We start from the raw sequence: 27068 nt of genomic DNA, 5'->3' as shown, positions 1-27068 counted from the left end.
TATTGTGTATACATAATATAATATGTTATAATAATAATTATTATTCAATTTCTCATAGCGATAAATAATTAATAATGACGTTTCATTGTGAGTCATCGTCAAATAACGATTCACAGGAGTGTAAATACTTATGACAGTTTTTGTTTTTTGCAGGCCAGTCATGAGGGAACAACCACGGTTGGAGTCGCTTACGACCTTTCCGCGTACGTCTCGGCCGCAACCGCCACTGCCGTCATCGTCCGTCCTCCAACGTCGTTACTGATAGCTAGTATCGCGTAACGCCGTCACTACAACGTTAACGCGCCCGACGCCCGCACCACCGTCAGCGTCCGACCCGTGACTGCCTCCACTATCACCACCACCACTGCCACAAAAACAACGACAGTGCCGAGGCACCGGAACTATAGCCGCACCACCAATACCGGTCGCAAAAGTCACCACGATCACCGACGATGAAAATCGCGTCGTACCTTTACCGCCGCAAGTCGGCACTGCTCAAAGGCCTGGTGCTCGGATGCACCGTCTGGCTGACGGTCACCGTGCTGCTCTTCATGGAAGACAGGCGCATCACGCCCGCGTCCAACGACCCGTCCGCGGCCGGCGTCTATCAGCAACAGCAACCGGTGGCCGCGGCGCAGCGGCGGCTCCCCGACGACATGGACGCCGACAACCAGCTGCTGGATGACGAGTTCCCGCTGGAGGGCGGCGTTGAACAGCAACCGGCCGCCCCGGTGGTCGTCCAGCAGCAGCCCGGCGCCCGGACGTCGTCGAGGCGATCCCAGGGTGGCGCCGCGGGGCTCCAGAACGGCGAGGGGGTCCTACCGCAGCCCAACAGGGAGGCCGACGACGGGCCGTAAATCGTACGGCGAAATGGGCAACCGGTCGTGTTGCCGCCAACCTGACGGCCGACGTCAGGAAGCTCGTCGACGAGGGCTGGAAGAATAACGCGTTCAATCAGTACGCCAGTGATCTCATATCACTGCACAGATCGTTGCCAGATCCGAGGGACGAATGGTGAGTGGTCTTGTCGTACTTAAACTACACATTTTTAATAAATGTCGCACTGCGATCTATTGATACCTATTATTCGTCCTGCAGCAGGTTATGATTTTCGGAATTTTCTACCATAATATTATACAAGCTCGAAAACTCTGTTTTTGAATACTTGGGTTCTTATGACAACTTAGGGACCGTGTATGTGACGCTTAATATGTATTTCGTTTCAATTGAATACCTTTTTTTTTTACGAATACGAAAAATTGAAATTTTATTCCGAGTAATTTTATTTTTATGTACTAAATTGGTCTTAAAATGACAGTAAAAATCTAAACATTTACGTGGCGTAAAAAAAAACAATTCTTTTCGGAGTTGACATTATATTTTATTTTGCTATTCAAATTATTCAAATGCATTATACCTTTTTTAGTTTGTTATATTTTTATATTTATGTTTATTGCTGATTATTGCCTAAAAATGTGATTATAGTGTATATATCACGTTATAATTGCTCATAAACTTAAAATATTTAATTTTATCATACTTATAAGTTTTTAATAAAAGTTAATTTTTTAAGTTATTATGTTTTCTGAAAATCCTGAAATTTATGATAATTAGCTATAAAATATATGATGTTTGTTAGTAAATTTTTCAAATTATAATTTCAAAGTAATTATTATAAATAATGCTAAAACTATAAAGTTAAAATATTAATCTAAAGAAAATTCTTTCATACCATGTCATTTGTCATTAAAATCACTACAAAAAATAACAAATTTTATCACTTTGCATTTGGTAATAGAGATTAAAACGAGGAAAATAATTGCTAGCTACAGAAAACCAGTATGAAATAAATCAAATAAAAGCCTCAACTATATGTTTATAATATGATGTCTCTATTTATTTTCAAAATAGCTAACTGCATTTATTATAATTTTGAGTCAAATCGACTAAAGTCAAGTTTCCGTTGAGTATTTTATACTTTGAGTAGGTATGTAATAAAGCTACTAGATCTTAAAAACTTTTTTTTTTACGTTTTCGCAAAGGTTTGATTTAAAATTGAATTAAAATACTATTTAATATGATTATACATATAACGTCTGAACGTGAACTTAGAGACATTATTTTATTTCCTCCATCGTAACCAATCCTTTTAGCAGAGCTCTAGGGATTTAAAAATAAACATATTTATTCACTTTAGATTATATGCGTTTAATTCTGAGGATTAGAGTTTTAACTAGGTATATGTATAAGAGTATATAACAACAATATATATATTTATCTGCCATATTGGACAAAACTTTTATTGTACTTTAATTACATTTATTCAACGATTATTGATAGAGCCCGAGGCTTATTAAAACTAAACATTTTTGATAGTTGTATTTTATTTTTTATTTAATTTATTTATGATTTCATTTTTCTCCTGGTCATTAAGAAAAAAAATTAAAAAAATTTAGACAATTTCATAGTTTATACTTGCAGACGTTAGAACGACTTATAATAGCAGCAATTACAATCATCAACAGTTTAATTTAGTTTAAATGATTATTTGTTTTAAACAAATAATGACACACATTTATTGAATAAACATCTAATAGTTTCTGAATAATATATAATGAAATAAATATTTTTTGATTTTAAGAGGAATACGCCTCATTGTTGATCATAATGTACATAAAATAGGTGAACGCAGGTTATGTAGATTTGCATAGTTATCATTTATCATTTCCTATAAATAATCATCACTCTAAAAATCATTTTAACTTCAGTTGTTTCTTTTGTATCATATAAAACCAACAAGGTATAAATACACAAAATACAAGGTTATTCACCAAGTATAGCACATAATTTTATCATTTAATAATGAATATTTTAAAATTCTATTTTTTTAAATTCTCAGGTATATTTCCTTATTTTTAAATATTTACATGTTTATACCATTTAAAAAGTGTCCTGTAGTGAAAAAATGTTGTTTTTCTTTCTTAAAAGAACCAACGATTTTTACTGAACTTTTTTTTTAAATTTAATTTGTTTTTTGAAAATATTAATATAAATGTTATCTAAATCAAAGTTCGAACTGCTAGTTTCAAATTAATTAAAATATAAATAAAAAAGATAACAGTTTCTAAAATGGTTCTACTAAAATGTAAGAATGTAAAATAGATTCAATATTTAATTTGGTACTTATACTTATTATACTTTGATATTTTTTACAAATTATAAATCGAAAATTTAGCGGTTAGCTTCATGTTTGGCGAATTACCTAATATTTATGTGATATTATAATTATATTTTATAATTATAAATATATTATTTTTATTATTAAGTCTAGACGTATTATTTAAGTAGTTGTTAACCCAAATTATATAATTTTGTCAATTTCTGACATTTTAGATTTGCTGTTCAATGAAGTAAATTCTATACAATTTCTTATTGATTTAGACGTCACCATATTATTTATTATAGGTATTATATTTTTGGAACAAAGAGATTATAGTCTATCTAATAACTGTTATTGGTTTATAGCAATTTTCTCGAGAACTACTGGGAATATTGATAATATAGTTCTTAAGTACTACGTATGTTCAGTTTTCAAGTGTTATAATAACATTATTATAGTAGTTACGTGAATCTTTTAAACTATTTTGTACCAATATGAAGTGTTATAGGAAAAAACCTTAAGTGCCAATTGCATTATCTTTATGGTTTCCCTTACTGAATTTAAAATATCGACGAATTGAAATTAATTTATATTTGTGCGATCAATATATTTAATTAAATATTTTCTAGTTGTATTTATTTTGAATGAAAAACGCATTTGAATAGCATACAATAAAATCTGGCTATGATGTATTAATACTATTAAATTATGTAAACTAACAAAGCATTCAGTTAAACAACATAATAACATTTAATAAGTTCACGATATCTTAAACTTGTAATATTTTAAACGTTCTAAAAATGTTTTATCTTGATGACAACTAAATAAATACGTTTGTTTAATAAAAAATGTATCCATTGCATTATATACTAATATAAGATAAGTTTAATTTAATATTATTATCAATGAAATAAATACTGTGGGCACGGCTTCTTATCGCGCTATATGCAGTAAATATTTTATTATACAATAGTGTCAAATTTCTAATGTGATATCATGTGTTTTACTAAACGTTTTACAAAATAAGTAGATGTATGTGAAATGACTAATGGAGGATAAATTATTATGACTACGTAGCAAGGTAAATTAGGTATATTATACTAAGAGCAAGAAAGATATTAATACATTATTATAGCTACATAATATTGTTATGAACTATGCGTTTCGTAGCGCTACAGTTGAGTCATCATCAAACTCTGAAATGAAATATAATCTTTATCGCTAACTTAACCAACCACACCTACAACTATATTCTTGTAACATTTATTTTAATAAGTTTCTTTTAAAATTATTAATGATAACTATTTATCGCCATTTATGGTAATTACATTATGTCGAAACTTTTAATTGAATCTTGAGTACCTTTACCAATGCGAGTAAAAAAAAAACGGTTTTACTTATAATTCATAATATCAGTTTTTACGATGACTATGCGAATGGAAAGTATAATATTGTATAAATACTGTTTCTATTAGACTTTTAAAAACTAGTTGAGAATAGTATTGATTTTTTATTTTAGAAATATAATATACTATATTATATATTTGATGTACAGAATTTTTTCTCCTTCGATTTTCGCCTCGGGAGTTGTCAAAAACTTTGATTTTAGATCAGTTTTATTAGGTATGCAGTTCTGTCATTTAAATGATATTCAGTGAAGACTTACTGTGAATAGATATTATATTTTTTTCTATGATTATACTATATTATAGATTATAGATATTTTAAATTTTAATATTTGTTTTACATACATTTATTTAATTTTTCTAATCTTAAATATACGTAGTTTTGACAAATTATGCATAATAATATAATACATCACCATCACATATTACCATCACGTATTTGTTATTTTGTCATTACAAAAAAAAAAAAAATATATATATATTATATTTTAGAAATGTATAGGTGTTATCGATCGGTATAAAATCATTTTTGTTCTCGATCTTGTGACATTTATCTTTTGACATATTTATATTATTTTCATCTTTATACTTTTAATAATTTTCTACAACCTAATATATTCTTTAATTTAAAGCAAACTTTACTCCAGTAAAATTGAAAAAAAATGCATTTATATTATAAAAAGAAGTATATATTTTTTATTTATTAAGTTTGTCTTCCATTATATGATTAAGTAACTTCTGCTTTTACCATTGTATATATTTTATTTTATTTATGTCCGACGATGAAGTAAGTCCCTTTTCTTAGAAAAAAAAGATTAGTCTAAATAAGTTAATAATAATCTATATAATATAGATTTACGTTGATTTAAAAAATAGTTTTATCCAGTAATTTATCATACAGACTTTAATTTATTTTTTCTGTTAAATTGTCAAATAAATCCTCTTGGATTTATAGTATATTAAAAATATATTTTTCATTCATTCATTCGTTATATAAAGTTTGGAATAATGATATTTCTATTTGTATTTGAAATGTAATTAAATGAAAAGTAATTATATTTTTTTTATACTTTCTAAGAAGTCAAACCTATTGAAACTATAAATCAGCTCATAAAGATTGCTTATTACAATTATGCAATTATTTTACTATAAATAAATTACTTACATTGAAATTATCATCAAGTACTTTTACAACTACGTTTGTATTTTTGTTTATGGAGTGTACTAGTTTATTTTGTTAATTATTTATAACGACATATGCAAATAGAAAAATATATTTATTTGCGATTACCAGGAATATATAATACATAATATGTACAGTTTTCCGCCTGCACTGTCTATTATATAATTTAATATCCATTGTATATTGTTTGTAAATGCTCTATTTATTTTACGATTGCAGCCCACCGCCCACGACGATAAATTTTAACGATATCATATTTTAAGCAAATTTAACAAAAATGTAATAACTATAGCTATTTTATAATTAAATGTGCTTTAAAAAAAAGTAACGATAGATTGAAGACTTTAATGATATGAATAAAATATAGGTACTCGCATTATACTGCATTATACATTTCGACCATTTCGTATTAGTTACGCGTTGTGTTATATGTAAAGGTAACTTTTTTTTTTATAAATACGGTAAAAAAAAAAAAATCATTTGATTAAGTCTACCGATTTATATAATAGGATTGAAGAGTGTCAGAATGGTTCAACATACTAAATTATAATTTTAGGAAAATATTTTTTATGTTAAAATAATAAATACTAAAACTGTTGTAGACATTGCAGGTAATATGCATACGTATTAACCATGCTGATATTATAATAATTGTTATTGTATTTTATCAAAAGTTTTACATTTCTAAATATTCTTAAATATTTATCAATAAACTCGTGTTTTACACAAATATTATTAACTAAACCAATTGAACCTGTATAATGTATAGTATATGCAATTGAAATTTGAGGACTCTCTTAACCATTCTCTTAATCATTCATTATAAAAGTATTCATAGTTCAAAATGTATTGAACTTATTTACAATAATACAGTTTATACATATACGAGCAAACTATGAAATACTTTTACTTATTATTATCTTACAGAAATTATATAACAGGTTCTTATAATTTTATAACTATAATTTTATGAATAAATACAAAAAAATAAAATAAAAACTGACAAATAATCTTGATAAATAAAAATAAATTAAAAATACAAACGATAATAAGTGATTAATATATTTAAAAATTAGCAGGCAGATTCTGGTTACAAGTTTTTTTTTTCTTTTGTCATTTATGTTTACAAAATTTTTTATAACACTATGAAGTGTTTGTTAGTGGATCGTGTGAAGTTATATTATGTTCTTTTATAGTATTATATAGTATTTTTAACAAATTTTAGCGTTGAGATTATGTTACAGAAATAATATGGATATCCATAAATTCAACTTGTAATAATATCATAAAACACGTTGATATATTATTCTTTAAATTGTTTTTTACTAAATCACATTGTTTTTTTAACTCGGCAATAATGAATATATTAAGGAAAGAATTTAATTACTTTAATTTAAAATTACATCGTATTTTTTACGCTCAATAATAATATCATAGGACAATTTGATTATTAAGTCTTCTAAGATTGAAGTAATTGTATACGGTATTAATACATATCTATATATTTTTAATATGGCTTTATAAATGACTAATGTAGTATATGTAAGACTATATAAAATAAACTTTAATTATTTTAAGTGTTATTTATTTACCGTTATATAAAACACTACAAAAGAATAAATATTATCAATGAGCTTTCGTGAAAATGGTTGCGGTGCTTTTGAAGAAAACTAAATGGTATTTTTCACGTTTTAATATTACCCGTGAATTGCCGTTAACGTATTAAATACTTATCGCAGTTTTATGTAATTTTTAAAATTTTAATTAATATTATTTTTTACAGTTTACATACTAAAATCATAACGACGACCAAAATACTAAGAATAATAGTTTTCTTCACGTTTTGTAGTCGTAAATTTATTATTGAATTTAAAATTCATCGACATTGATTTTTAAAAAGGTATTTTTAAAAAATGTAATTTTTAAACAATTACGTTTTATAATTTGTCACTTTTTTTGTTAAGAAAATCATAACTCAATTAAGAGGCGCTTTGGAATTGTTTTTTTTTTTTTTTTTTTTTATTCTAGAATTTACAATATCTTTAAAAAATAATAAAATGTATTATAAGTTATAACCATATATTTGTCAAGAGCTAAGGGACAGTTATTATATCCAATTTTCATGTGCAGTATACATCTTCGCACTTATTCCGGCACTAATTATTAGGTTTACAAAATAAATTCATCGTATGAATTGTTGAAAGTTTTCTCTGTTGTGTTCTAAACATAAAAAAAAGAAAAAGTTCAAGGACGTCAAATCTGAAGACTATGCCAGCCAAGGAACAACGCCATAAGTTCCATTTTAGTGGTTCGGAAATATTCAATTCAAACGCTGTTTAACAATAATTGCATGTGGACTGGTGCTCTATTTTGCTAGAGGAACACATGTTCTTGCTTATTTAACGGGAATATCATCTAACAGTATTGATACCTAGTTCGTTGTTTAAAAAATTTAAATATAGTCTATTATTTATCATTATATTATTTATATTATAAAAGTACGGTCTTTTAAGCTTTCCATCGACTAACTCACACCGTACCCAACCCGTTTGAAAATTAATTTTACTTGACCAGTTTATGCTTATACCATCCCAGTATTGATGATTTTATTTGTTCATGAGCCATTGTTTGTAAATTTTGATTTATCATTCCAAGAAACATGATTAGCAATTAAAGATTCATTATTAAATCAAATACTTAACCAGACTATAAATTCCAACTTATGAATAGAATCTCCTGCATACAAAATTGGTTAAAATCCACTTTATATAGGTGCACTTTGTGTATTTTTTAGAATTTTGAACAAAACCACACGGAACTCAATTTTTCTAGTAACATATTTAAGTAACTAACGTGGATTGGCGCTTATATATGCCTATTATATACTTGTAACTTTGTATCTTCGTCAAAAATATTTGCTCTAAACCTTTATTTTTGATATATCAGCTCGGAAATCTTTTTTCTTGATTTTATCCCTACGAAAGTCGTAAAACATAATTATGACATGAATTATTGTATCTTTCTGAGTATCGTTCGACATATATATCTTACCAGTTAGGAGTAAAATTACATTAACATTCGCCATATATTAAAATCAAATTGATTTTTCAGCCAAATTCTTTTTCATAAAAATTATAGGAGCACTTAAACAGATATTATACAGACAATAGATTAATAACTTACAAATTGAGGTACAAATCTACATGTTTAAATAATTAAAGCAAAACGGTTTTTTCATAAAATTAAATACTTACATTATTTGGTAGTCTTATGATTGTTAAGATTATTAAATAACTAAATAAAATTCCAATGTAAAAATAGTTAAAAATGTAATCATATAACAATTAACCTAACACGAATCATCGCCTACTCAATACATATTCGACCGGGCAATCTATAACTATTATTAAATTACTATTTGTACACAAATAATGAGACTTTATTTATTATTTCTAGTGGTAATAATTTAAATATCGTTAAAAATGAAATATGCATAAATTCAAATTCGAACTTAATCTAAAATTGTAAATTTTGTAAATAGAAAAAACTTTTTATACGAAAATAGTTAAAAAAAAAAAAAAAAAATTAATGTTTCCGAAAATATAGAAAAATAAGTTTTTTTATTAAAAAAAAAAAAAGTAAGTTGTATTGCGCATGCATGACGTATATTGCACTTACTGAAAGGGTTAACAATTTGAAATTGTCTCCAAACGTATATTTGAGTACTCTCATTCATCTCCCAAAAACCCCATTTCAATCCAAAGTCATACAGCTGAGATATTCAGTTGTACCTGCCACCTGGTATCGTGATTAAACTGCATATATATAGAGTATGTATTGGAAATACACACAGCTCGCTATATAACAGTGCCGTATGTACACAGTACTGTAATATCGTATAAAGACGATTCCGTGTATTATATTGCTGGCAGTCGAATCGGTATGTTTTCTGAATATATTATATTTAAGAAGCTACGCAGGATTTTACCAGAATTGAGGTGTGTCGTTATAGTACAGTAGAGGATTATACTCTGGGCAACAATATAATAATACAGTTCCATTGTTATGAGTTGTAGAAGTATATCTACTCGCATACATACGAATAATATGTATGTATGTATATATATACATGGCAATAGTCTACACGCTCTGAGTTACCCAGTTGAACGTACCTGCTAACAGTTATGGCATTATTATAGATAAATGCCAAGCGTGCATCTACGACCTGTGTATGCGCGTGCGTGCATGTAAACAAATTAAACTAATGCGTGTTCGCATAGTTAGATGTGCCACGTCGGATTATACACATAGGTATATATGAAGTTCTAAGTGTCCCATATTTAGTTTTAATCAAAGTCCATCGCAATGCGATATTGTTTCCGTGATGCACACTCTACAGGATGTCATACCGACTACCCATCACCCACCCCCTCTACTACAAGGCAATTTTTTTCTCAACTATTTTACCTTTTCTCTTTGAAAAATTTCTTTTTGAGAATATCATGATCACGATATCATCACGATTGTTAATTCTTTTTTCTTTTTTTTAGTTTTTATCTATATAAGGATCAATTGTCATAAAAATTTTATTTTATTTTATTTTATGCATAGGTTTTTGGCAAAGTTGTTAATTTCAGTAACGTTCGTACAGTCTGATTGAAATCTTCAATAATATAGTAAATTAATCCATTGTCAGACTTTAATGTAAAAACATCATTCCTATATATATATTTATATTTCCTATCTATTTTCAAACGAATGTATGTCTTGTAATTGGTGTATTAAAAAATACATCAATTACGCAATTAAAAATACGTTTGATTTAAATTATTTCTTTAATTTATAACTTCGAAATTGTAATAACAAATATTAGGAAAATAATAAAATAACCAACCAAAACACATTATCACACATTTCGTTTTAAATTAGCAATAAAATATAAAATAAACAACTACGTAGTCTTTAATATATTTATTAGGCTTAATTTATACATATATGTAAACTTGAAAAAATTTATTTTAATAGAAACTAATGGTATAAAATTTAAAAAATAAAAATATTATGATCAAATTATAAATAAAAATGTATAAAAAAAAAAAAATAATAAGATTAAAAAAAAAAATAATAGTACTGTAGCAAAAAAGTATTTATTGTGATCTAACAAAAATTATCATTCTGTATAAAATATATTGTATGAATTTTACGGAGAAAAAATATCATAACTTTGTTTGACAAGTTTGGTTAGATTAGGTCTGTACCTTGTTCATTAATGTAAGAACTATAAGTCTTTGAGTGTGTACTTCTCTTAAAAAGTTATTTATTTGCTTATTTTTCTTATACACTCTATGGTATGTAGTAATCATAATATTTTCCTATTTTATTTGCAGTATCTACTATCAACTGACTTTAATTTTTGATATAAAATAATAGAGGGTAATGATAAAAGGGGCTTACCTTTTCATACTGCCATGTAGATAATGTAAATATAAATATCATTTGTTGACCTCCTTGGATGTTTTATCTTAAATGATTTTTATACTTTTATAACTATAACTGTATTTTTTTTTTAAATTAATTATTTATTTTTTGGTTGCCATGACAATATAAAACACTCAACAATAGTTTGTAAACTGTATTCTCATTATATATAAGTATACATTTAAGTTTGTGGATAATAAGCTGTAGTGAGGTCTTATGTTGATTAGTTTTTTTAGTGTTTATCGAACAATAAAATATTTTTATAATATTATGGGACTCTTTGAAGTATATTATAATAACTAAATTCTTAGTGTATGTATACATATTTATTGTTTGATGCTTCCACTGTCTATTATTAATTGTTTAAACTTATCAATCTCTAGACTGCACCATTCAATAATTGTGTGTATATAATTCCTATTTTTCAATAATTGGTGATGCACAAAAAAACAACCAACTTATAGTATGAACAAAATGAATTATAACGAATTTTGTCTTTTAAATCGTTTCTTGTAGTAATGTTTAATATGTTCCATATTTAACTAATCAATAGTTTCCAGGGCGATACGCCAATACGACAACGTCGTTTGTGGTTTTCATCAATGTCGTTAATTTGATTTATAATTTGATTCCAATTTAAGTATAATACTGAATAAATAATGCAATAATTTAGTTACTGATTTACAATTAATGTTCAAAAATACATTACATAATATAAATTATAATAAACCTATATAATTATTATGAATAACACAATCATCGACAACAAAAAACCGATATCAAAATTTTAAAATATAATTATCATCATATCCCACGTGTCTGTGAGGTATGAGCATTATAATTTTCTTCATTATTGTATTCCCCTCCACCTACGAACTAAGTACGTGCGCGTGCAGTATGCGTGGTTTACGCGACAATTTTACAGGCGATAAGTTTATAGGTATAATAATATATTATACGCATGTGCTGTATCTGGTTTAAAGAATTGTCTCGAACTAACACGGACACAATTTTCTACGTTTATATTCGCGTAGTACTGTTTTTCACTTCTTATCACATAAATAAAGCATAGGTATTACTTATTCGATGTTGAAGCCGGTCAGGTTGTGCAACACACGTCTATTTTAAATGAATCATCAATGTAATGTAATCGAAATAGAATTAATATGTAATGGTTTTGAGTGAATATAATATAAACTCTTCAATGATTAACCAATTATATTTTTTGAAATTAAACTATTGTCTACGATTATATTTATATAATATATATAAATATATACTATACCAGATAATATTACATGACGGTGCCCGTAATAAATTAAATAATGTGAATAAATTGATTCTGTCTTAAAATTATATATAATTTTAATACGTACTATGTGAGCTAAGTTTTAAAAATTCAGACAAGAAATAATGTTATATATTTTTATCTTTTTTTACACCTTTTGACCCTCTCAGGAGATGAATTTTCGGGAATTCTTTCTTAGTGGGTTAGTCTCTGAGTCATAAAAGAAATTACAAACCAAATTTCATACTCATAGCTTCAGCAGTTCCGGCTGATGATGAATCTATCAGTCATGCTATTTTATTTATATGTGTATATATTTTAATATCATAATATACTCTGTAGGTAGGAACGAAAAATTTATATTATTATTATTATTGTTGTTGTATAAAGATTATATATTTTCAAATTATAGAAAGCAATGTGATACCAGTATATACATATATACTAACTATAAGTATTAGTTCTACCTATAGAATATGCACGTAGTATGTATGACATACGTTTCAACCGCAAAAAAAAAAAAATAAAAATTATTCATAAACATTTAAATTTACGATTAAATAAAAAATTTCCATTACTTAACTGATTAAATGTGTAAATATTATGATAATTACCTCATAATATTCTTGACTTTACGATAGTAATGTTTATTTACTTATGTATTCTTTATGTAGTCTTTAGTATATCTGTAGCTTACATACATATAAATAACTCTTATACAACTATATAATATTACAATGACTTATTTTAATTTATTCCTAATAGATAATCATGCATCATATTAGGTGTGAGTTTGTGATTTAATTTACTTAGATGGACGTACAAAAATTTAATTATGTTGAAATTTCAAATTATTACAGAGTTCAAATTTTAAGAGTTTATGATCTTCAACAAAAACGTATACCTATCTAATTTCAATAAGTAGTTTGAATGAAATAATTCCAACTAATGTATTAATATTGACATACACTTATTACTGCAAGTATATAGCGCAGACAAGATATGTATTTTATTTATTTTTTTAAATTATTTTTTATATTAGTCTACTATTATAGTAAAAACATCTAAAACAGCCAGTAATTATTTTGACCTTCATTTAATTTAATGTTGCGTGTTAGCATTATTTACTTTTAGGTATTCGATGATATGAATTATCAACAAAATAAAAAATTATGTGAACATCAACATCGTTTATATTATAAATGTATATTTGATATTTATACATGTAATCATTCGAATATTCATTTACATCCGGTTATAATTGTGGATATAAAAAATGTGACCAAAAAATTGTTTATTATACGTTTTTGAAAATATTTTAATCATTTTTTATTTTTAATCGTATAATATAATAATTTAGTTTCTTTCCGGATTTTTTTTTTTATTGTCGTTATTGAGGATTCCCAGTGGAAATATGTGCTAGATCTCGTGCTTTTGGAATATTTCCAAAGTGTTTATTTATATAGACTAAGAAAGTTAAGTTTACGATGATCCCGATTTAGTATACGCACACACACACATATATATATATATATATATATATATATATACATAGGTAGAAAATCACCTGTTAGTAGGTACCGCACTGCAAGCATACTGGAATTAAGAATGACCTTAGAAATGTATACAAAGTTGCAGCCGATATATTGTATTTATGTTTGGGGTCCCTCTCCAGAAAAATGATGACATACACGATTCACTTTCTCCTCTGTAAACTGTCACGCGTGAATCCTTCGAACTTCCTCTAAATAATAGGCATTTCGCATTCCCATACACACAAACATACACACATACTGATTTTTACCTGCAGTGTGTAAATGTAATGTAATATGTAAGTGCGAAGCTGTTATCTTTATTCGTCGTGGTGACTTCATCACGTATGGCTCTTCAAATATGTTGATGTCACTTGCGGTGAAAGATTTTTCAGAACAAATTGCAGTTCGTGCAAAACTTATAAAAATATTTACGTAGGTGGCACATCATATCCACTGTATATACCTATTGTTTATAAGTCATATATATGTTATGTTTGTATACGAACTATTTAGAAATATTCAAAGTAGATGCGTTATTAAAGCCTCAAGGTAAAATTAACGGTTTTTCGAAAATAAAATCTATGTGACTCGCGCGATTTGTTTAAGTAAGTACTTACAATAATAATATGTATATTTTTTATCATTCATTTGCTTATATTTACGCTATACCTGCAGTACACAGAAGGAGATTATTATAACTATTATTTTTTCTAATGAATATTCCCAAAAATTTTGTCAGTGAATAATTTTCTAGAACGATTTTGTGACAATATAATATATAAATATTTTATATTCGTTGATTCGAATAATCAGGAGTTTATGTAGGTTTAAGATAAAAAAAAAAAAGAAGAGTTTTTCCACCCCAAATTATTCCTGGACCGTAAAAAGTTTTTTTTTTTCATTTTGGAAATATTTGAAATATTTTATTTTTCGCATCGTTAAAATTCTTTACGGTATTTTTAAGCTCCATCGAATGTCTCTAAAATGTATAGAAATAAATATGGCATTAAAAAACGAGTTAATAAAAAAAAAAAAAACAAAATTCAAGAACATGGCAATGCAGGACGGTGGTTTTGGTTTCAGATTACAGAGATATTATAGATATTATATAAAGTATTAAATTATTGTAGTTACAGTCTTAATTTTATGTTATGCAGCGTTGAAATTACATGTATCCGCTGACATAATATGGTAGGTTGAACTATAAAAAATTATATTCAAATACAATTTATAATAATATCATTATAGATTATTCTTATGGTCTATTAAATTCAGAATATCAAATAAAATATATTGCTAGAGACTTTCGTGATTGCTGACTGATGTTTCGGTGTATAATCGTAGTTTTTACAAAAACAGTATAAAGTACATGCATTATAAAATTCATGTATGTAAATTAAAATTGTTTATGTTAATATCTTGATATTTATAACCGCGGTATAAGTCAACGGTCACATGTCTATCGTAAGCAAATGCGTTTTTGTTTACAATTTTCTCTAGAATTTAATGGCGGTTAATTCTCAACAATGTATGGTTTTTTTTTTTATATATTTTTTTAAAAACCACGTTTATGCGCAGAACAATTATTATTATACGATGCTGTACATGCGTACTTTTTGTAAAAATATTTATCAATGTCATCTCAGTAATGCCTTCTCAGTTAGTTTGTAATATTTTTACGTAATCACTTTGGAATTTTTATGAATTTATAGATATAATAATTATAAAGCAATAGATGCTTTTGAGTAGAAGTATCTTGCCAGTTGAATAGTTGTCACCTATTAATATTCATAATCAAATCAGAATTTAAATAAATTAACAATGATTTTTAAATTTAGTATTATATATTATAACTTTGACATCTCCACGGCTTGTAATTCACTAAAAACTAAAGCAGCTACTCACGTTAGGTTAGGTTTATTGTGAAAAAATGTTTTATTTAATAGTATAATTACAGAGTCTATCTATAGTAAAAATAGCAATATATAGATTGTATAAAATGTATTATTTATTATTCAACCGTCTAAGTTTTTTATTTTGTTGATGTAATGCAAATATAGTGTTATTTTATTCTTTTATTTTATTTTATTTACATAATTATTATTAAAAAATAAGAGTATTAAATTTTAATTTTACGGTGTAAAACTTATAACAGTTCACGTTTAATATTTACTATCGAATTAAATAAAGTTTGATTAATTTAAATTAAGTATTTTTGTATATTCTTATGAACATAAATCTATGATGCGTACTTTTATTCAGTATATTATTTATATTATAGATTGAATGTTTGTGTTTTAAGGGTACAGACATATTTATTTATCTTTAATTTTAAATATTTTTTATTTATTTGCATCAGTGTATTTTAATATTATGTATTAGACAAATAAGATTTTTTTTAAATTAAAATGTTTGTATTATTTATTTTTATGGAATTGAATATTACATGTTTTGACTGTTTGATTATAGTAATATATCATGCGGAAATAGTATGCTATATTTTATCATTTAAATGAGAACGAACATACTGAAACTACATTTTTTTTTGTTTAAAAACTTCAGCGTAAAATTCATTCTTTAAATTGTAACCATATTAATTGTTAAAAATATTTAATTTTTTCTACGAATAAATTTTTGCGCTGATGCTAATTTACATATACTCCATAGTAGGAACTTTATAAAAATTTGTTTATCAAAAAAATAACAACCATTATTTAATATTTATTTTGATAAATATTTGTAAAGGATAACAAATCTGATTTCGCATTTCCGGTTAGTATCACGTATATTATTATGTATAACGGCGCGCGTGCTCGCACAGAGCGCGTTTACATAAGAGCGTATATTATAATAATATATTATTGTTGCGTATAATGGTGTCTTCTTCGTATGGTTTATTTTTTATTTTTTAACGCTACAATTGCCAAGCTTTAATTTGATAATGTTATAAAATATACAATGCAATTGTACAAAATATTTTATAGTTACCACATACCGTATAAATATTTATTATATGTTATGTATATTATGTTAATATTTTAAATATAGTCACTGCGTGTGTCAAAGCAGCACCGGGTTTAAACACGCACTACGACGCATACTCTCATTATCAGCTAAATATAATAAAAAGTGGGTGAATGAGGAAGGTGGAGAAAATACTGCAGCGGTCTTTGAAACGAGACGGAAGAGTGGTTGACCGAGTCAAAGGTCTGCCAGATTATTAACAACCGGTGACATTTTGATAACCTGGTGCATAAATATATGAAATAATAATATTATCATCCTGCGTTGACCCTTTTCTATATAGGTATACATTTATATCTGAACTATATAGTGTCGCTTATATCATATAATTTTGTATGTATATAAATATTATATATTATACTTGTCTTTTTCCCGTAACTGAAATACGACACTATACCCTCCTCACCCTTCCACATCCCATTCCTTAGTTAGGTTCTGTTAGCTGCGCCGTCCCGCGCAAAGGCCACTTAAAATTAAGTCGGACGGGAACCATGCTATATAATATAAGCTCCGACAACGTCTACAGCGGTCCTTTATATTAATGCATGACGACGCGATCCTGCAAAAACCGTAACGAAAATATCGTCAAACCTCGCTTGTGTGCGGTTAATGTGCATGGATGAGATGGATAGAGAAGTTGGTTTGTATACATGTATACGTAAACATACACACACACACACACAGTTTTTCCCGATCCCTATTGTACGATGGTTTTCGCTCACAACTTGAGTCTACACGCCGTAATTTTTTACGAGTCACCACTTTATAACACCACACCACTGCAACCTTCTCACTACCAATCGCCGTCAAGATATTAATCGAGTTTCTTATAAACGAAATTTACCCCCCCCCCCCCTTCTATAGGCTGTCTCTTGCCCGCTATACAATCCTCATCACGTTTCTTCTTATCCCTTTCCTTAGAATGAGTTAACTGTGCAGTGTCTATGCACTGAACTGCTATATATAAAACACCGGCAATGTTGTACGATGACATCATAACGATCTTTGTAAAATATATTATGAGTTTCATAAAAAAAAGAAAAATATTTATTTTAAACTATTATGCGTGTCCATTATTATAATTATAATACATATGGCGAAGTTTTTAACGCAATATGTTATTTTTACTTAATTAGTTTTCACATTTTTGAGGAAAAATTCGTAACCTATTTGAATTTAAAAACAATTTCATCGTTACTTGTAAATAAAATATTCTACCAAAAATATCTAAGTTTAAATCTATCAAACTTTGAAACATTACTTTAAGTTATTTAAAATAAAAAAAATTATACAATATTTACAAAGTTAATGGGTTTTACTCGTTAAGATTCCATTCTTATAATAAACAGACATATAGGTAGGTTGGTTAATAATTATATATAGGTATATACATGAGATTTTATTTTTCCTTTATTATTTTTATTTTATGATCGCATTTTATTTTTCGACATAAATTTTTAATTTCAGACGCGGGTTGGGTTGACCAAATTCTTAACGTGCAATCCATTACATTAATGGCAGACCCTGTTAAGTGTATATATCGTGACCCCCTCGAGTGTTTTGGTTTTTTAATTAAAAGAAAATATTAAATTAGGTATGTATTGTTTTCTATGCGCCGAGCATGAAATTACAATTTTTCTTAGCATACACCTATATACAGTATATCATATTTATACGATATATATTTTATGTTGTCGTTATTATTATACTGCTACTATAAAATATTATATTTCAATAATAGTTTAAACATTCTATATTTTATTGATATCCTATTTTATAACATGTAATATGAGATATAAAAAAAAATAAAAATAAAAAACATAGTTATAATACGCCGATAGTAGTTGGTATAATAATATATTTTAATTGTGCCGATATAAATTTATCGCATACGTCCATTAATAAATATGTATGTATTTTGTAATTATTATAGGTACGTATGAATTCAATTTTTAACGACATGTGTATTTGTATACAATTATTAAAATAACTTTTGAATAGAGTACCCTTTAGGATCTTTAGCTTATTGCAATTTATTTTTCCCCTAAAAAAAAAAAAAAAAAAAAAAAAAAAAAAATGATGAAATGCTGTTAGTTTTATTATAACTATTAGATTCATTTGTGTATTAAAAAAAATATATTATGACAATTTTTTTCTGTGAAAAAATCATTAGGTAAAGTGAAAACATTTTTTTTTTTTTTTTGTAAAAAATATTGAATACCATTTTCATTTTTTCACTATAATCAGTATTATACATAGAGTGCTGAATAAGTAAAACATGAAATTGGAAGTTGAAAAGATTTGATTTTTGTTAACACGTTAAAAAAAAATCGTTTAGCTGAATATTATATTATGCGTGCAACTGCAACGGTGCATCGAATGATGTGAAAATATGTCATAATATTATTATTGGCCACGAATTCAAATAATATATTGTATTGATATTTCAAATAGATTTCCAAAGTGAAAGAATCTCTATTGACGAAAATCAGTTGGCTACAGTCGACGACACTTATATTAACTATTATTATAATTATATTATACATTATCTTTATTTAGTACGTACCTAATATGCAGATGATGAGATAAAAAAGTTTATCGGTCGATAATTTATAATATGCACATTTGACACTTGCACATTATTAAGTCCACCCATAAGTATATAAAAACTTACTTTCACAGAGCTATATTCCGTTTATATACATTCAAATACTTACGATAAATTGTTTACCTCGGTGAACGTGTACGCGTTGCCGGTTTAGTCTTATAAATGAGAACCGGGTGTAAAGAGCATCAGGACAAGATAAATTGCTTCCTTGAAGAACTTCAAATGACACATTTCTGACACCTCGAATTTGAAAACCGTAGCTCTGTAGCTCGACATTTCCTCGAATAGTTTAATATACGTCTTTTATTACTATAGCTATGTTCTAAATTTATAATCCACAGCGAATTTCTACATTTTTGGGCATCGATATGATAATAATATATTTTGAAAATATATTATTGTTTATCTCGTCGAGTCTGCAAATAAATTATTGTGTAATAAGTATTTTCAATTTGTGCGTCACGTCATTATACAAAAATATTATTAAAATTTCTCACAAAAACCGGAAAACTAAAGACTTATAATACATTATATATTCATTATTAAATTAATTTTAAGTAATGTATTAAGTAGGTTTTTGTTAAATAGTATATGTATTTTGTTCATCTGAACACTGAATACAGTATAAGTTATATATTAATACGTTTGTATCGATAATATAAACAACATGTCAAATTCGTGTAAGCAAAAACTTTTTGGTTACCCCACTGATAAAATTATAAATTATGAATGGTTATCTATAAACAATTAGATTGTGTTTGGTAATTTAATTCTATATGAAAACTATCATAAAATTATTTTAAAACTATAAAAGTTTCTTAAATTTCGTGTTTAAACATTTGTCATGGGTATTAGTTTTTTTTTTTTTTAGCTTTTTAAATTCTAAATTTAAAAACATTTCATTGGATTTATAATAGTGCTTAATAATAATTATTTTTTTTTTTACTATCGATTTCACGGTTGATGCTTATGACTGTTTACAAATTATAAAAAATTATTTTTAATAATATCATTTTATGTTTAATTTATTATTTGATTGATATGGCTATTCATAATGTTTAAATTGAATTTAATATTTATTTTTCTTTACTATTCTTTCAATGGCATCGTATACAACTATACGTAATTCGATTTTCATGTTTTTTATATTTATTTCTATATTTCAGAGTATCAGTGAAACTAATTTGAATACATTTGTAATAGCTTAAATATGTTAATAGTTTATAAAAATTATGTAGGCATATATTATAAATGTTTACAGTTTTATATATATAAAAATATCCGTTGTTATTTTCTCATTATTCATCAATAATAACCTCGTCGTTTTCAACACTAATAATGATTATTATAGTCATAATAATATAATGGGTCATGGTATTTCCATATTTTATTAAAAATGTCATGTTTTTATTTTGTATACACCTATATATTATATTTTTGATGTTATTGCTTTCATTCTGTTATTACGAGACGACCAAAGCGAAAGCAAAAACTTCTGACAACAACGCCAGCATAGGTAAAACCTGTTCTATAACGGTATCGGAACAGTGGCAACTTATTAAAACCGGATATCGATGAAACCATTATGTTTTTCTTCATTTTCAAACGGATGTACATAGTTTAATTTTCTTTAAATTAAAATATATCGAAAAACAGTAACATATGTGGTAATATTATATTATTTTATATAAAAGTCCTGTACAGAAAAACCTCTCTAATCCGTCACCTTCGGGACTGGGGGTGTGGTCGGAACGCGAAAAAGGTCGGATTATCAGAATTTACAGAGCATTTTTTTATTTACATATTACATACAAGATTATATCAGAAATGTATTATATTTTACATTACTTAGAAAAAAGTCAGTTATAGATTTTTGTTTAGCAAATGACATTCTAGACTTAGCTGCAATATTCCAAAATATGTACACCGATAGAAACGATATGAGAGAGGTCGGAGTACTAAAGCGGACAAGTGATAAGGGAAATATAAAACCAACAATTAATTTGTATAATATCTTCTATAAAGTAGAATTTTTCAAATTGTATTTTTAAATTACATAGTATTCATATCAATTATATTATGGTGGGATCAACCGGAGCGGCGAGCCAGCCGAGGGTAGATTAGAAGGGTTCTACTATAGTTCAATGACAAAAATTTGTCGATGCAATATATAAAATAAAGCATGACTTAAAAATTTATGTAATTTGATTATTTAATTAAAAAAAAAAAAAATTATCGTTTGTATTTTAAACAATTCAGTTGTTTCTTTAGTATAAACATATTTTATTAATCGCGTATATTTTAATTTTACATTTATTTTTTATTTTTTAAAAATCTAGTGTGCTTTTTGTGGTGTAATCGATTTATGCAAATGAAATAAACATTTTCAAGATTTGTACACGATAGTGTATATTACTATTTCACACGGTCATTTTTTGACCAAAATTTTCATAAAATGTTGATTCGAAATCATTGTCTTTTAGGTTAGTATATGTATAAAAAAAAAAAAATGAAAATGAATTTTTGTATTAACCCTTAATATGTATTACGGTATAGTGTAGGTATACTGCGTTTACACTTCGTGAACCTCATTGTTGCTGTATCGACAACCGGATGTTGTTGTTTAAATTATTTACTAAGCTTGCGGGCAGAGATTTCTATAAACGATAAATTTTACCATGCACAATAAATAAATGAATACTTTATAAAATTATAATATTGTTTCAACCGAGAAAATGCTTTACTCGACCAATCGGTATTTCCATTTTAAATACAAAATTAATATGTTATAATAACTGACTGCAGGAATTCCATAACTGCTATTTATGTGCTAAAATGTTTTAATAAATCACTTTTCTGTAATTTTAATAAAATATGGAAAATAATACAAACACGTGATATCTACCTGTACTACCTAGTGACTTTTTCTTTTATCGTGACTACACTTATATTATTTGTGTATTGCAAGACTGAAGTTTATTTTATTTTGTTTTACCTACTAAAAAGTCATGGAACTTTATTGAATGTAGACAAATAAAAATAATAATATACCTATGCCACATTTCTTTTTTTTTTTATTCTAGTTAGGTATATATTATTTTTTTTTTCGAAATATATAGGTATTATAAGGTAACCAAAATTATTAAGACTTGTAATTGTAAGATCTGAATTATTAAGTTTGTTTGTAAAATATTTTATTTAAAATTTAATTTATTAGGTTTATTATTGAAAACTTATTTAAATTAATATATTTATTCCTTCTATACTTTGTTGAACAATTCAAATTAAAAGTTCACATTTTGTAATTTAAAAAAATTGCTAGTCTAGTTTTATTTTTAGTATTAAAACAAGATTATTAATTTTATTTGCATACTTTATTTAAAAAAAAAAAAAAAAAATAATAATAATCAAAATTTGTTAATTTGAATATTTCTCTACGTTTGAATTACCTATTAATAGTATTCTTTTTTATTTATTATTTTTTTTTTTTGTATTTAAGTTTAATTTTACTATTATAACTAATACAATTTATTGATACTACGATAATACTCGTGTATGTTATATTCTATGGAAACTAAACGATAGCTTATACTTTGTCTGAAAAAAATTAATTTTTTTTTTAAATTTAAAATGCTAGAATATAATTTATATATTATATTGGTTAGACAGACAATAACTTTAATTTATTTTCACATCAATAATTTAACTATAACTTTGGAATATTATACTCAGCTATTTGAAAATAAATATTATTTTTTTTTATATACCCTGAGTTATATAAGCAAAAAAATATAATAGTTTATATTAATTGTAGATCACGGTGCTAATTTTCCAAAATTATAAAAATTGATAACAAAAAAAAAAAAAAAAAAAAACAGACAGTGACTATGAAACATTCTAATTATAAAATAGCATTTCGTACATTACAATAATTAGGCAAACCGTGCTAGAACATTAAATAATCTATTAATAAAAAAGTTTTTGAATTTTATGTATTTGTTTCTTCATGAGATTTTTATATTTTTTTTAATTTCTATAATATGAATTTTTTTAGATACATAATATTGCAAATATACCTTGTTTTTAGATAAATTCAAAAATATTTAAGAATAATTTGTTGACTTTAATTTTACAATATCTTATCAGAGGAACTCGATCCAAAGAAAATTAAAAACTTTACTAAATTGAAATATATTAAGTGTGATAATTTGATATAAATATTGCTTTAAATAATATGGGAAGTATACTTATTACCACTTAAATATCATATATTATTCGAGTATTTAACATATTTAAATAATGATTAGTCTGTGCAGATATCTAACGGTTATTACTATCAATAATTTCTAAAAAAATATGTAGATATTATAATAATTAAAAAATAGTCATTTATTGACTACATAGTTCATTAATTAAATCGTTTAAATCATAGGTTTTAGCATGGGCCATTAAATTGTTTTGAAAATAATTGGTTTTTTTCGAAATCGCTGAAAACTTAACTGTTTTTTGGTAGTCCGCACTATACCACATTTAAATTATTTAAATTACCATATTATGCTTATTAGTTTTTATTTATTACCATATACGGGAAATGCTACTTATATCGCAATTAACTATATGATATTCTATGGCTAAGCATCTTTGACTTATAAGTTATAATGTAAAACTTGCAGGGTTGCAATGTGCCTAATTAATTTATTTAATATTTCAAGTATATTATTATCACGTTCATTGCATAATAGTCAAACACGTCTCCCAAATCGACAGCCAGTTAAAATAAAAACGTAAATATTAACTTGTACAATCTATACCATCACGCCTCGGCCGACGCGAGTAGGCATACAGGTAAATTATGTAATATTTAACTATTTAGATATGTATCATGTGACCTTGTCACGAGTCATGTACCTCGAGTACATTACGCACGCACATACGATTACGCACAATTCCGTTTAACCCGTTTCCAATTACCTTATTGGGATTTTAATGATTTAAAATAATATATATAACTAGTAGCTCGAAGATATACGCGGAAAGATTATCGTTAAATTTTTATCGGCTTTCGTCGAAATTATTCGCATCCACTTTACAATGCAACGGAATCTAGTTAGATCCCTATGGCGCGCACAAATCATCACAATGGACGTTTCGCTATTTCGCTTGAACGGCAATATTGTACTATGAGATTTACACTGCCGTTTTCGAAATATTCTTTAACTCTACATAAATTTATTTATAGATACATATTATGTAGGGTCGGTGACGTTCTTATATACATATTATTATATATCCTTTCTATACGAATTACGCATATGTGAGTTTTGTGTTTATTTTATAGGGCAAATATATTTTATACGACAATAATACAATATGTTGTGTAATAATGTGTATTTTGCTTGAATGTATAAATTCACCTTATACCTTCTACGTAGGTATATAATATAATATATGTATATATATATAAATATAAATATAAATAAAATAACAAACCGAACGAAATTTAAGAGATAGGTACGCTTTAGGAATTGTCAGGGATATCGTGCGGGAGCGAACTCGGTCCAACGGATGTCCGTATACATAATATATATTATGTATATGTGTGTGTGTGTGTGTGTGTTCGTGTGCAAAGCTCGTGCGATATTGCGCGGGAAATTTATGGTGTCTTTGATTTTATCGATAACTAGAGAGGGAAAAAATAGCAAAATCGTACATACAATTTATCAGAAACGCATTCGGTTAAGTGGACGTACAATTTGGCGCACGTTACGCCGGCTCTGTCAATTATAACAGGTATATATTATAAACGAGCGCCCACGCACGCGTGCTCGCGTTATATCATATACGTAATTTATACAAGCGTAAATTATAAAACGTGCTTGGATTTATAATATATTAATTCATACACATATGGCTTACGGACGAGTTTTTGTCGGCATTTACGTATATACACGCGAAAACGCCGACGATATTACATGCCGTACACGAATCGGATTTTTACAAATCGGACGAGTTGCTCGAAATGCACGAAACGATTGGGATTTTCATGTCCGCTTATAATTAAACGTCATCGTCGCGTGTGATGATGTGTTCATAATCCTCTACTCGCGAAGGCCGCGATTGGTCTCTGCGTGTATTGTTGAATCAGGTATAATCCTTTTTTTTTTTCGTTTTGACAATAGCTCACGCAAACCGAACACGGCCATTGTATAGTGCATATTTCGATAGTTCCTGCGCTATTTTCGATACGAACGGATTAGAACCGCGTTAATTGTCGTCTGACTGATAGGTATTTACGCACACGTCGTCTTGTCGAATACTTACGCATCGATGAACCTACTGTGATCTGCCGAATTAAATTTCTTCCGACGTACGACCCATCACTGCCGTTGGGTCACAAATGTAATACTGCACGATGGACCACACGCGACTATTATATGAATGTGATACACACGGCTTTTATTAAATGGGCGATAATGAGAAGGTGCCTACATACCACGGCTACACCGAAAACCGATACTTGTGGTACATATTATTATATGTTTTCACTGAGAACTCGGGTTTTTAACGATCGCTAGTCACACCTTGCGCGATCAGAGATGAGAAAATTAAAAAAAAAAAATTTATATATAAGAACAGATTTAATAGAATAATGATCTTGGCAGAAACTCTAAAGAACTCATGCCACCGCTATAGTATTATTATTCGAAATCGTTACGCGCATCCGATGTATTATCATTATTCCTGCGTACGGTACGAACGATGCGTAATGTACGTTATTACATGAGCTCATAATACGCACGCAATCCTTTAACGCGTGACGCTGACGATCCGAAATTAATAAAAATGCATTAAACAACGGTTATTCCTTTTCTTATTTATTTAATTATATATGACAAAGATCATCAAAATCAAAATTAATTTTTGAACCCGGCAATATTCAACATGAGTTTATGACCCCCATAAAATCGTACATTATAACGCAATTAATATCTACGGGAATTGATTACGGCTGTCTGATCGCAATCCATATTAAAAATTGTATATATTATAGCTATCTCCGTGCACTTCGTTAACTGTTCAAAATATATCCGTGTTAAATTTGGTTGCCTAATGCAACATTAAACGTAACGCGTATGGATAAATATTTTTTAGTTTCCTGATTTAAAGTATGATTTATATTTCCAACATATCAACTTTATTAGCTATCCCGCTCGGCGTTTTCCTTGAAATTTGTTTTAATCATTCAAAACCAGCATTTTTCGCTATTCGTTTTTATAATTATTGTTTTCTAAGCCTACATGGGAACAAGTAAAATAACAGATGTTCTCGTGCACATCGTTGCCTATTAAAATTAAATCTCTTAGGTGGTTCAAATTTTTACAATTC

The 27068-nt window shown here is 27.1% G+C and overlaps 1 protein-coding gene across 1 annotated transcript in view; it reads left to right on the top strand.

Moving 5' to 3' along the window:
- The first annotated feature begins 452 nt into the window (after window positions 1-452).
- LOC112598386 (putative polypeptide N-acetylgalactosaminyltransferase 9) overlaps window positions 453-27068 on the top strand; it is a 73600-nt gene continuing 46984 nt past the window's right edge. The window contains exons 1-2 of the mRNA XM_025344820.1: window positions 453-600; window positions 717-1014. Of these exons, the coding sequence (XP_025200605.1) occupies window positions 453-600; window positions 717-1014 (446 nt within the window). The remainder of the gene's footprint in view (window positions 601-716; window positions 1015-27068) is intronic.

This window comes from Melanaphis sacchari, unplaced genomic scaffold, assembly GCF_002803265.2.
Source record: "Melanaphis sacchari strain LSU unplaced genomic scaffold, SCAv2.0 Contig487_pilon_pilon, whole genome shotgun sequence".
In the NCBI taxonomy this organism is placed as follows: Eukaryota; Metazoa; Arthropoda; class Insecta; order Hemiptera; family Aphididae; genus Melanaphis; species Melanaphis sacchari.
This window is presented reverse-complemented; position numbering and strand designations above follow the sequence as displayed.